We start from the raw sequence: 14118 nt of genomic DNA on the forward strand, positions 1-14118 counted from the left end.
CTCCGACAGAGACACCAACACTCACAACTTAGAGTCTAATATGAGCGATGACAGGAGTGTCAGGCGGTAAGCTCGGTGTCAGAGGTTATTATATAGACCATGGGAAGGACTTACAGATGGGTCAAACCTTTGGAGGGATATTTGTGGCTCTCAAATCCAAGATCCTCCTTGTCAGAAGCCACTACTCTGCACATCGCCCAAGCATGGGACAGTTATTGAGGTCCTAAGCTCTGTGCCCATAAGCTCTCGCCCACTCGGTGCCTGGTCTAATGATGTAGAGTCTGAGGGATGACAGACAGGGAACGCCGCTCAGACCTACAGGAATGCTGGATTAAAGGCTCTCAGATTTACAAAATGGTTTACCCTTATCTTATAACTGGCTTCAGTTTCTAGAACTGACTGAGAAACTATTAAAAACAATCCAAACTCGTTTCATGATGAGAATGTCTATTATGACGAGCGCAAAGAGGACCATCCGTAACCATTGCCCGCTGGAAGAACTGAATCAATCAATATTAAGAACGTTAAATACACCCTACTGAATATGTGTATTTTTTTTTTTTTTTACTGATTTGATGATTCTAACACTGTGTCCTAACTACACGCGAAGCAACACCGTGACACACGATAAAAGTTTTTGTTCTAACCAGCAGCGATGGTGACACGTGATGAATCTATTTTAGAAACATTTTCTATTTTTGTGCGATGTAGCGGCTGGAACAACACAAAACATGGCAATATTAATCTCAGGTAGTGTTTATGTGCTTAATTTCATGTTAAAAGTGTGTTATGTTAGCCTAGAAATTTAGACGCACCCTAGCGGCAGCAAATCTAATCTGCCCACGAGTGTCGTCTAGCAACTCTCAATACCCCTCTGAGCTGTAATCGCTTAACTCTTGCCGGGCCAATCACATCGTGTATAGAGTCGGTGGGCGGAGCCATAATGATGACGGCCGAGTTGCGTTTGCGTGCTTCTAGTAAACACAGAAACTGGGGAACGGCGGTCTTTCGAATCAGCTTTGATCACGACTCTGGAAGACTTGGAGTTAAGCTTTTCTCTGAGAAAAGAACAAAGAACGGCACTGAAGTCATTCGGAATACGGAGTTTTGCTGACCGGATACGGCCAATGTTTAATTTTTCAACAAGCTCTGCTTCACCTTCGTTGCTCTGGTTGGTTGTAGCGCTATCCTATCGCGTGCAGAGGGAGCTTGAAAGACAACCGCTTATCCCGCCCCTCTAATTGAGCCGTCAATGGTGAGTTTCCAGACCAAACATCTTGATGTGGGGCTTGTCAGGCTAGTGTTATGTTACTTTGAATATCATTATGCGCTCCCAAGCAGCAAAGGATAATTCACCTCAGATCAAACTGTGAACAACAAACAAGTATATTCGATAACAATGATTGTTTTAGTAACTTAGTATGTATTTTAGTAGTTTAAATGGTGTAATTTTTGTGAATTTGATAATGTAGACTTATTCATTTCTTTGCGAGTGCTGTCAAAATTAATCTCTGGTGCCGTGTACTTGCCGCTAGAGCCCGCTCACACACTGTTCTGATTGGCGTCTGGTGTGGACATACAAGTTTCTTTTCGCTAGAATCTTATCACGTCGCGTGTAGTAAGGACACGGTTTAAATATTTTAAACAAATATTTTAAACAAAGTTTAAAGGAAGTGTATGTAAGATAGTGGCCAAAACCGGTACTGCAATCACTTTCAAATGACTGTAGAGTGGTGTATCCCCTCTCCCCCTCCCCCTTAACTCGAGGTTGCCAGATATGCTGCAGAATCCAGCAGGAACGTCTGTAGCTGCAGCTGTAGTAACTAGATCAGAGCTGGCAACCCGGACAACTACTGTTGTCAGTGATATAAGTATTTGAAAAGAACATGATTTCTTTATGTCTAGTGACATATCAGGGCCATTTTATGATTAATTGAAATACATTTCTTACATACAGTTCCTTAAAGTTAATTCAGCAATAAGATGTTTTACCAACAAAATTGGTGAAGAAATTTAGGGGAAAAAAACAGATTAAAGTAATAGTCATATGCTATCTTAGAGAGCCGATGACTGGAGAATGGGATCTCCTGCATCTTATTAGCTCTGTCAAAATTAAAAGTCTCAGTTCATACAGAAAAAAGTGCTGGCCAATGTAAAAAGTCAAATATGGGTCAGCATATCAGGCCACACTATGTGGCCATACCAATTCTTAGGCCACTATGACTGGCTTCCTTCTAGGGAACACAAAATGTATTGTTGTTTTTTTTACTTCCCAATGTTCATTCAATGACCTTCTTTTCTGTTCCTCAGAAGAAAGAAAGGTTTGGAACGACATGAGGCTAGGTTAATTATGGTAAATCAAATTACAAATCATTTTTTAAGTATGGGTCTGCAGATAAGCCTGAGTTTTTTAAGCCAGTAATGCGAAAAACCACATTTTAATGTTCTTTTACTCACATCCTCTCTCAACACTATTGAATCGAGGTGCAAATTATCAAAATTATTTAGTCATTGGACTTCCTGGGTGGAAGGAGATTGGCTTTCTAAAACGGAATGGAATGCACCTGCTATTCTTTTCAGTTCTCATGGTGAATTCTTTTCCTTTTTTCCTGTCTATTTGCAGTGGCAGAATCAATCAATAGTATTTGTACTGAAGCCTCATAGAGATGCACTGGAGATGGTGGTCAGCCGAGGGGGAGGGTTAGAGTAAAGGACACGGCACCGCTCCCATGATGCAAAAATTGATCCCTAGAATAAATTTGCAGCGTTCTATTAATGGCAGGTCCCTCTGAGGTTTTTTGTTACATCTGACTGAAAATCCACACATTACAGCATCAAAAGTACAACACCCAAGAGGAAAGAGAAATGAAAGAGAGGGGGAAAGATGTTTTTGGGAAAAGATCTACGCTTTTCTATAATAAGTACTTAAATAGCACACCTTGAAGAATATACTTTTCGAACACTTAATATGAAATTAAATACAAATGTATTCAATATATATTAAATGCAGTTAGCTGTATGTCTTGTATTTAAATATATTTGTAATATTATGTTTGTTATGATGAAGTTTTATTAGTTTAGTACAAAGAAAGAAAGAAAGAAAGAAAGAAAGAAAGAAAGAAAGAAAGAAAGAAAGAAAGAAAGAAAGAAAGAAAGAAAGAAAGAAAGAAAGAATAAAGACACATTCTAAAGATCTTCCTGATGATTACTGAAAAAGGTCTAGTCATATCTAATTGGAAGCGTCAGCAGGCTAAGTGGGCAACATGCTAATTATATCACAAATGTACTCTGATGTACTAGCATCTTCATCATTTTCAAGATCACTGTCTGCACCATCACTCCCATCATCATCCCCCCCTCGGTAAGTGTTTCTCTCTATATCGCTCTGTCTATGATGAGACTCGGGTCAAACTCGCTCTGGTAAGCAAGGCTCTTTTGTACAAGACGGTTTGACTGTGTGAGTCTCAGGCACTGGCTGGCACTGAGGGCTAGCGGTCACAGAAGATGACGTCACGTGCCTGAAAAAGAAAACAAAGCCACAGGGATTAAGGGTACCTCGTCTCTCCTCCACAGCCCAGATGCCGTCTATCCCGCCGCCTCTGACAATGGTGCTTTTACATGCTAAAGACAGTTAGCATGTAGGCTAGCACATAGCACTATATTAATGGAGTTCACAGACAGACTGATTAACAAGCACTAAAATGTTTTTAGTCATTCATTAGAATGCCCTAGCTTTAAGACATATTGCCTTTTTATGCAGTTGACAATTTCAAGTAGCATTGCCGCTAGAATACTAAGAAAAACGAACACTTCTCGACTGTGATCTTTCAAGTTATGGCAGTCTTTCACAGGCCAAATCCAAGACACAAACAAAAGTCACATAATTACTTGCTAACATTTACTAATTTAGTAGCAATAAAGGCTAACTTAAGTGTTAGCATTCCCTTACAAAACTATTCTATGGTGGTACACTGATGGTAATTAGAAGGTAATTTTATATAGCTATATCATGCTATATTTACATCTAAGAAACAATATCCCAAAAAGATCAAATATATATTAATTACACGTTGTAATAATGTCAAATTAAACGTTTTACTTTAAAGTACATTGATGACTGATGTGTTGAATAAAAATTGTAAAATGTATGTACTAACAATGACTAACACACTAACATAAAGTACTAATAAAGTACTTGCTAGTGTGTTATCCAATATAACATTTAAATTAAATATTTTAAATGTACTAAACAACATCATCACCAAAACATACAAGTTTCAATGGAAATGACATGAAAGTATAATTTAGGGTTGCCATAAATGCTTGGCAGCAGATTTTAACCATATTGCAAAGACAATTCAAATAATATAATAATTCATAATAATAATTCAAATAAAGGTATACTTAAGTATGTCAAAAATTTACTCTTCGACAAATTGCACTTAATTCATATTTAATAATACATTACTTTAACTGCACATAACATGCAGTCCAGTGTCTGAACATATTACATTCAGTTTTTACTTGGCAAAATTATAAGTACATTATTTTCCTACTTTGTAAAAGTACGCCAGTGTACTTCTTTTTCACATGATGACTCAGCTTGAATTAAACCAAGCAACGCTAAGGTCAGGTCATCGTAAATAAAAATGTGAGTGAATGAGGCTGAAGAAAGGGAGCAAAAACACATAAAATAAACACAGAAATCAATTTCTACCCCTAGATTTGTAATATTGCGGCTTTTCATCTTTTGGCCACAAAGCTTAGGGTCTTAAGCAGATTACACAGCAGAGAAATCAGTAATGTTGATAATGTGTGGGGGAGGGCAGCATGGCTCTCAGGGTATTAAACATTGAAAACTGCAATCACGGTGCTAGATTAGGGGCCAGCTTTAATATTGTGCTGCATGCTGCTGAACGGGACAGAGAGGCTGGATGGGGATCAGTGACTTGGAAAGGGAAAAGTCAGAATGTACACACATACACACTCAGGAAACCTGAGAGGAAGAGCACTGGCCAATTATAAAGAAAAAAGGATGATGCAACTCTTTGGACTCATATGTGAAAATGCTGTGAGAAGTCTTGTGCGTTAAAATGTGACTTTTGCTGCAGTTTTTTTTTTTCTTCATGCAAATGACTGTGGAACACAAGTCTTTAATTACATTGTGTTTTTGATCAATCAATCCAAAAAAGAAAATTCTGTCATCGACTTGTTGCAAACCTGTTTATATATATATATATATAAACAGAAAGAGAAAGTCATACAGGTTTGGGTGAACATGAGGGCGAGTAAAATGATGGAATTTTCATTGTTGTGTGAACTGTCCTTTTAAGTAGTGGATACTTGCTCTAACATCCCTTTATGCATTTGCATGAATTTGCATGCTAGTTAATAAAAATGACAACATATAAAATACATTTAGTGTAGAGATAACATCGCTTACGAATATTAATCATGGTTTTATCATAGTAAAAGTGTAACCATTTTTTGGCTAATTGATTACCATTTATATAACCACAGTTTTACCACAAATACCAAGGGTTAACTATGGTTAGAGTAGCAAAGCCATGGTTAATTTGTGGTTAACATGGTTTAACTTAATAACCATGTTTTTGGGGGTTTTATGTGTAGTAAAACCATGGTTAATTTTTGTAAAGGAAGAATATGCAAAAAAAATTAATATGCGCATCTCTTAACAAACTAAAAGACGTAAATTACATTTGTATGTATTATAAATAAAAGATTTTGTACTGAATGTCAGCTTGCTTATTTTGCTCAGGATAAGGATTTATTAAGTACACATGTTTTGTAAACAAGAAACTATGCTTCTAAGCACAGGTTGAGATCTGTCGTTCCAACCACGCAACTTTGGGAAGCTGTTTGCGAACGTTCATTTAAACTATGGTTTTGGGAAACACCGACTCGTTGAAGTACGCTGATAGCGAGGACGTTGCGACCATTGTTGGGAAACGGCGCTTTCGGGAAACGCACCCCTGGTTGGGAATGACATGAGGGTGTGTAAATAATGACAGGAATTACATTTTTGTGTGAACTGAAACTGCATCATCCGATTTTATGTTCTGCTTTTGCATGCTAATCAATATAAACAACAACATTTTAAACTACATTAACATAGCAGTGCCTTTAAGATGGAACAGTGTTCTTCACAGATGCAAGGTCGTTGTCAAATATGGCTGTTTCCCAATAAATGCTGCAGGAGCTATATTTGGAGCGAAGACAACTAATAAATACGTTCTGCAGAAATAATGGATGTCTGGCCAGTGCTGCTTTGTCCAAAATTAAATGCCAGTGAGGCTACTATCACAGATGATGTCTTGGGATATGTGATGCGCCTACTAAAACAGTTTAGTGATTTAGATCGGACACTTCTCTCCTAAAAGGCGAAAGAGTTCCCTCCTTCCCCACCCTGAAAACAGCACGGCAGGTGGATCTTTTGACTTGCACCCAAGGAAAAGCTCAAGCTAATTTCCATACAGATGCCCCCTTCACTGGAGAGGAAGAACCCCCCATTGAGCACTCGAGCAACCTAGCACAGCACCGGTAACTACTCGCCTACGTTCCTCTCCCTTGATTCAGTAGCCATCGCAACCCCCCCACTTTAGACATTGGAGCACTCAAGGTTGCCAAAACCAATGAAAAGGGGGGATGGGTAGGAGGTGTCTTGCATTTGGCATCTGCCATGGCTGGCCATCGCTCTGCGCTCTACATCCCAAGGGGAAAGGGACAGAGGTGCCCTGTTGGACGTGCCAACGATGGGAGGATGAGCAAATCGCACAAAGCTCTTTTAAGTAAGAGCCCAGAAGCCCCCACCACCACTTCTCGTTTCCTCTGTCACCCCATCCCTAAAACATCTGAAAGAATTCCAACACACACACACAGACACAAAACATCTCTCTTTTTCTCGCTAAATATTAATAGTACTAGAAAAGGAGTGTTCAAACATTGTATAGGCATTCATTTGAGCTCTGAACTCCATAGTTGCGAGTCTCTCAGCTCATTGTCCTCACTTGATCTGGCACTATGTGCAACCTGAGCTCTGATAAAGGCCATATGGTGTGGCTGCAAGCCCAAAGGTGACAGCGTCCCATATGATTCTCATTAAGAACGAGTCGCATTGACTTTGGGAACGAGGTACCTTTGGTAATGTATTAGCATAGACTAATAACATGGATTAATAAAGATATAAAGTAATCCAGATGCTTTCAAATGTGTGCTGTTTTGTGACTGGATGGTAGAGTAGTGCAGTAAACAAGAGGAGGTTGATGAGGGTTCCCTTCAAGGCTTTCTGGAATTAGGAGACTTACCCGGGTAGAAGTCTTTGGATTTGGACAGCTTGATGGTGGCCCCTGTCTCTTTCTGTAGCTGGACAATAGTCTGACCACCCTTGCCAATGATCGAGCCTGCGGCGTAGCTTGGAATCAGCACCTTTAAGAAATATTCGCCTTCCTCTGGAAAAAGAAAAGGAGAACATTTTTTTACTCTGCAATAGATTTAGCAACATCTGTACAATAATAATAAACAAATAAACAAACAAAACAAATATAATTTTGCAATAGATGTAAAGAAAACATTTTCTGTAATCTAACATTTGCAGTACTACTCTACTACTAATAATAAATATTTGCAATAGATTTAAATAAAAAACGATTTTGGTGACACTTTAGAATAGGTTCCCATTCTCACTATTAACTAAATATTAATTAGAAGTAGTTTGTAAGTTTAAGTATCGATTAGAATATGGTCTTGTCTAATAAAGCATTAATATGTGCTTTATAAGTACTAATAAACAGCCAATATCCTAGTAATATGCATGCTAATAAGCAACTAGTGAGAATTGGACCCTAAGCTAAAGTGTTACCAATCATTATAAAAAAAATTATAAACACTATTATTAAATAAATATTTGCAATATATTTAAACTTTTTTATGTCATCTGATATTTACGTTTACACTTAAGATTGAACTTAAATTAATAAAAAAAAACAAATATTGCAGACATACAGTATATACATGATGTCTACAACCTAATATCTTTGAATTACATTTTTGTAATGGATGAATTTTAGCAGTGAGAGTGTAGGAAAAGCAGCCAGCAAATGCCCAGGATACATGGGAACTTCTTTAATAATATATACTGTTTAAAAAGCATCCCAGGTGGCACCTCATGAAGCTGGTTGAATGCCCAGAGTGTGCCGAGTCTGTAATCTATGCAAAGCATGGCTACTTTAAAGAATCTAAAATAAGAGTTTTGAGTTTTTAAAACATTTCTGGCCACTGCATAATTTGCATGCTTCCATTTGTGCTACATCACAGATTTGATGACTTTACTGTTATAATTTTGTAATGTAGAATAAAGTAATAAAGAATGAGAAAGTGTGTCCAAATTTTAGCTGGTATGAATTTACATAAAGCTTTATTTCCTTTGGCTTTAAGAGAGTCTAGCATCAAATTTTGTATCTGAAAAAAAAAGGATAAAGATAAAATATGGCTGCACGCTTTAATGTCTGACTTGGTGCATATATTGTCAAAGTGGCAATCAGAGGAGGTAGCTATAAATAAAAGTTAAGCTGAAATACTAGACCAGCAAAGAACTACAAGACCACTTTAATAAGATCAGTGGATTTAACGAGTTGTAATTAAAGCTGAACCACAAGTATTAATGCTTAGGTTAAGCAGGGCTGCTAACAGTAAAGAGCAGAACAAAAACTCTAGTGCAGGTTAGTAGGACAAAAAAAAAAAAAATCATATCGGGATGAGGGTACATTATGTCAATCAATGTAAATGCGAGAGAAGGGCAATTTGAAAAGGCGTATTAGTAGACTCCCCTTCAACGTAGACATTGCAATGTGTAGAAGTAGCCATTTATAGCCAGTGAAGAGCATGGCACATATAATATAGCACAAGACATCCTGATTTCAGTTCCCTCTTGAGGAAGGTCAGCAAAGGTTTTCTTCAAAGTGGAGCAGTGGTGGGGCAGTAAAGTGCTTCATCTATTGTTGGGCTCTACCTGGCTGCAGCATATCCAGGTCAGCAGAAGCACAGTACATGGTCCCTACACCGTGACTTTAACATGACATTGTATCCCTCTGCCTGGGCCACTTGGGTACACGCTTAATATTCCACCACAATTAATCTGTGTCGGCTCCCAGAAGACGGCCGCTTTAGATTAGATTGTTATTCTGGAGAAGCATTTTATCTTGTCAAGCTAGGCTGATGGCTAGGCTAAGCTATATGCAGTTGCAGCCTAATACTGATGATTGGGTCAAAATGATATATACTACTGCACGGAGTATTAATCTCAGAATGCAGCTGGACAAACAAACCAGCTAACAACAGCAACAGCGGTGGGGATGCGTGGCATGTTTTGGTCGAAGGCCCGACCGAACTGCATCACTGACAAAGTAACGACACATGTCTGTACTGTAGTTACGTGTGAGCCAAATTAAGAGAAGTGTTAGAGTTCTGTTAACAAGATGAATGTCACAGATCAGATTGTTTGGAGCTGGAAATCATAGAGAGGGTTAGCAGTAATACAGCAGATTTGTTTTAAGGTTAAAGGATAGTTGAGGCAAAAATAAAAGTCTGCTCGTTATTTACTCACCCAATTATGGAGCCCACACATGATTTGTGGACAAAAATATAGATATACTATATCTTTGCCACAGATTAAGTATTCGTTCTCTCGATTTAGTAAATCGTGGCGATGATTTAATAATTAATTCACTTGTTGCAGTTAATCAAGCATATTAATTATAATATTGTGCGAATGTTTTACTTAAAATTAGGGAATTATTTAGTAAAACGTGCTGATGTATTAGTAAGTCCCGGGTCCTGGAAGAAAATTGATAATCCGTGGCCACAATATATATTTTTTTACTCATATGTCATGTGTGGAGTTTTTTTATTCCGCGGAGCACAATGGAGTACATTTGAACAATGTGCTGATCTTTCTTTTCCATGTACATTACAAGAAATATTTTGGGACCAGAGATATTTTGAGCTTGAAAAATGATGCAGCATATAAATAGTCCATATGCTCTGTGTGCAGGTACATGTGGCAAACTGACTGAAATTGAACTCGAATAGACTGATAGTCGTCGTCTCCGGTGATCTTGTAAGTTGAACTCCAGAACTGAATTCGAATGTGATTTGTGAGAGAATTAATTAATGAATTAATTGATAAGATCTGACTCAACGATTCTGATATAATTTAAACAGGCAAATGCCATTTTCAATGAATAATGACTTTGGGCCAGATTTACTAACAGCTTGCGTCAGTACAAATCCTCTTTTGGCGTTAAAAAACTACTGTCAGGATTTACTAAAGACACGCAGTGAAAAAATGGAGCTAAAAAGGCGTGGAAAGGCGATGTTTTTGTGGCTGACCTTATTGCATATGCATTTGTAGGAGTTTCTCTTTCAGATGCAAAATTTATTGGAGGATAGTAATGAATCAAGGTGATTTACTAAGGTTTGCGCTCATCAATTTACTGGTGTTTGTGCCATTATTTACCGCCCCAAAAAAGCATGTCTTAAACCGGATGCTAATTTGCACTCCTCCTGGTAGATTGTGTTGGTCATTATGGAGATGAGCCGGCTTGAGTCTGTTCTTTAATTTGTGTGGTAGATCACATGTAGAACTTTCCACTCCCATCTGCGTTTTTTGGAATTGTGCTCTCTTGCTAATTTTAGTACATTTTCGTTCAGTAAATCTGGGCCTTAAAGTCTGTTTCTCATACAAAGCTATTTTATGACTTCAGAAGATGCACAAGTTATATGGACCACGTTTATGATATACTTTAATGGTGCTTTTTTTTTTGTCATTTTGGAACTTGACAAGCACAGTCCTCATTCACTTTTATTCTATTTAACATAGTGGCCTGAATATTCTTCAAAACATCACATTTTGTTTTTCCACTGAAGAAAGTTTGTCACACAGGTTTGGAATGACATGAGGGTGAATAAATGATGTCATATTTTTATGTATTTATTTATGGGTGAGCTATCCCTTGTAAAAGTAGGGATGATTTGAACAATATTAAAGTCTTCTTGAGGTAACCTCGTTTAAAGGTTACATTCTTTATAACCAATACCGATACCAATCATTTGCATGTTCATGTGCCCACTAAGTAATTGATATACAGAAGCAATATTTTTGGTGGGGTTTTTTTGTGTGTTTTTGACAATCATAATAACATCACTTAACTGAACAGTTTTATTTGAACACTTTTTAAATACTGTTTACATTTCTGCAATTTCACTCCCTCCTTGCATGCAAATCCAAACACACTTCTACATTAAAACAATCAAAAATAGACTCATTTTGAATAGTTTAAATGTGTCAAGCATTTATGTAACATCTTAATTGTGCAATAATGGCTGTTATGTTAAATAAAGTGTATTAATTAAGCTTTTGAGCACTGTTGTTGACTCATCTCCCCTCAGACACAATGTTTTAATTTTGTTTTTTTAGGGTCGATTTTGGGAAAATGCTTAAGTATCAAGAAAAATATTTGTCTATCTCTAATCTTGTTAGAATCACATGCCAATTGATATGGACTGTGTTCCCAAAAGCATTATAAGCCTATATTGCCACCAATAGTCTCTACGATCAACTTAGCTCACGATGCTTTTGAGAAACACAGCCCCGGACGTGTAATGAAGCGTATCTCTAAAGAAATATAGTCTCATATTTACCCACACTGCATGCCACCAGATTATTAGTTACATAAACAACAAGGGAATAATGGAGTTTACTGTGACATAAATAAATGTACCCAGACTCACAAAACACCTCTAAATGACAAGTCCTGATTTTTCACTCATGTACTAAAAATTGCTGTTGTTTTCACACATTATAAAAAGGCAGTTCAAACTGTGTCTGCAGAACACTACAGATACATGCTTTTCTACAATGACCCAGATTTCTCACAGAGCTAAGGCTGTCCTCCTTTTGATTTGGACGAGTCTAAATTTAACCTTGATTAATATGGCGTGGGGTTCATAAATAATGTGTATCATGCATACATAAGTATTCTCTTTTCAAAGAGCATCTAACAAAAGTCTGTCATAAATTGGATAGAGAGGCTGCATCTAGACTGGCTATAATTGACATTATCTACTCTAATTAATGTAACACATTAGACACAAGATATTATGTGAAGCATCACATTTTCACAACATTAGGCTGTTTTAAAGGTTACACATTAAATTTGAATGATATGCAGCAAAGCATTGTGGCGGTTATGCAGAAAGGAACATTATAGAGTTAAAGGTAGACTCTGGTTTGCAGATAACAAGACCTGTATGTAACTTTGGCAGAAAATTAAACATTACCGTGAAATCCGACAAAATCTGATGAAAATGGTGGATCATGGATGGCCGGTTGGTCACATCTCTCTAAAAGAATGTGAATGAGAAAATTAATCTTTGTGGAAATGTCAGGTAGAAAAACAAAACAAAGTGACACATGACAGAGTCAATGACAGAGTCTACCTTCAAACCTCCTGCCTCTAATCAAGAACATTTGGGATTGTTGACGTCATGGACAAAGATACAGATATACCCAGTAATAATGAACTTAATAGTTACTTATTGGTTTGCAGTTATTTTCACTATTATTATTTTAAATGAAACATGACCTGATAAAAATGTTCTAGATTCAATGGCATTATTGTAAATTCAAAGATTTTTTCCAGGTTCAATACAAGTTAAACTAGTTAACAGCACTTGTGGCACAATGCTGATTACCAACAAAATTCATGAATTTACTTGTGCCTCATTTTCTTTAAAAGAAACAAATTAGTGCATGGGAGCAATCTGTAAACAAGATGTAATCAATATGCATGCTAACCTGATTTAAAAGTGGAAAATACCCTAACTTTTCTGGGAAATTTTAGGAGAATTCATGTAAGTGCACTTCACTTCCATTGTACTCCAAGTGCCTTACTGATTTTTGTTTTTATAAAAGAAAATGAGGAACCAGTTGATAATCAAAAAATATATCTCAACATTATGCCACTGTTGATTGGGCTTAACTTGAACCCGGAATATTCCCATAAACAAGGCATTCTCAGTTTATTCTCTTCTAAAACATGGAACATTTAAAGCCTAAGTTTGAGTTGGCTCAAGCTTATTTTCTGTTACTTGTCAACACAAAGCCCTGGCTGAGAAAAATCAGTGGATTACACTACACGCATATCCGTAGCAGTGCCTTTGAGGGAAATGAGTCCCCCTCCCATTGTGCTACACCGGGAACAAAACAAGTTGGTCTGCTATTATTCTCATCCACCAAATTCATATCTTAATGAGCCTCGTCTTGCGTCTACGTCTGATTACATGCATTATACTCACTGAGAAGTCAGAATAATTAATAAAAAGCACAAATGGTTATTACTCATAATAAACCAGTGGGAGTAAACACAAATCATTGGTTGCTAGAGACTCCCAAGAGACCTGTGGTTCAAGAATAAGCAACGTCAGCTTGAGGATTGAAGGTGCCTGAGAGCTTATGTTGGGGGCCTTAGAAAAACAGACACAAATCAATGAATATTTAGGTTTTTTTTTCTCATTTGCTTGTGTTTTTTAGTCTTTGTTAAACATATTTATACTGCATTAGATGTCAAATTTAGCATTTGTGCTTAAGCATAACATACATCTAATTTTAGTGGGGTGATGAAAGGACCACTTTCCCTGCATGGCTGTCCAAGCAACTGCCTGACCAAAATGGCTTCCGATATAAACATTGCACTCCGAATAAAGCATGCTACTCGCTTTCTGCTGCATATTAGAGAAAGCAGGATGCTTTGTTCTAACAAGCGCGAAGGCTCGAGGAGAAGCTTTCGCATTGCTTCTTTCATTCATCTCATCCATATTCATCTCAGGTCCCGTCCTCCATTCCACGGCAGACAAGCCGAGAGAGGCGAGCAAATCATCCAATGTGGGGCTGCCTTTCACAACGCCCTCCCAAATCCTCGCCATCCTGCATGAGATTTTTTTTTTCTCTTTGACGCAGTGCATTAAAGAAAAAAAACGAAGCAGCGCCCCCTTCATTTTGAAGTGATCGTACAAATGATCAATAGGCTGAGGGTTGCATGG

The 14118-nt window shown here is 37.5% G+C and overlaps 1 protein-coding gene across 2 annotated transcripts in view; it reads right to left on the reverse strand.

The window, feature by feature from the left end:
* Positions 1-14118, reverse strand: part of nova2 (NOVA alternative splicing regulator 2) — a 56256-nt gene that overhangs the window by 38214 nt on the left and 3924 nt on the right. Inside the window, exons 2-3 of one of the 2 annotated variants that reach the window (XM_067450532.1) lie at positions 12358-12420; positions 7326-7469 (exon numbers count right to left, since the gene is read on the reverse strand). In XM_067450532.1, coding sequence (XP_067306633.1) covers positions 7326-7469; positions 12358-12420 — 207 coding nt within the window. The remainder of the gene's footprint in view (positions 1-7325; positions 7470-12357; positions 12421-14118) is intronic. The other variant, XM_067450533.1, reaches the window with a different exon arrangement.

The sequence above is a fragment of the Pseudorasbora parva genome, chromosome 8 (genome assembly GCF_024679245.1).
Source record: "Pseudorasbora parva isolate DD20220531a chromosome 8, ASM2467924v1, whole genome shotgun sequence".
Taxonomy (NCBI): domain Eukaryota; kingdom Metazoa; phylum Chordata; class Actinopteri; order Cypriniformes; family Gobionidae; genus Pseudorasbora; species Pseudorasbora parva.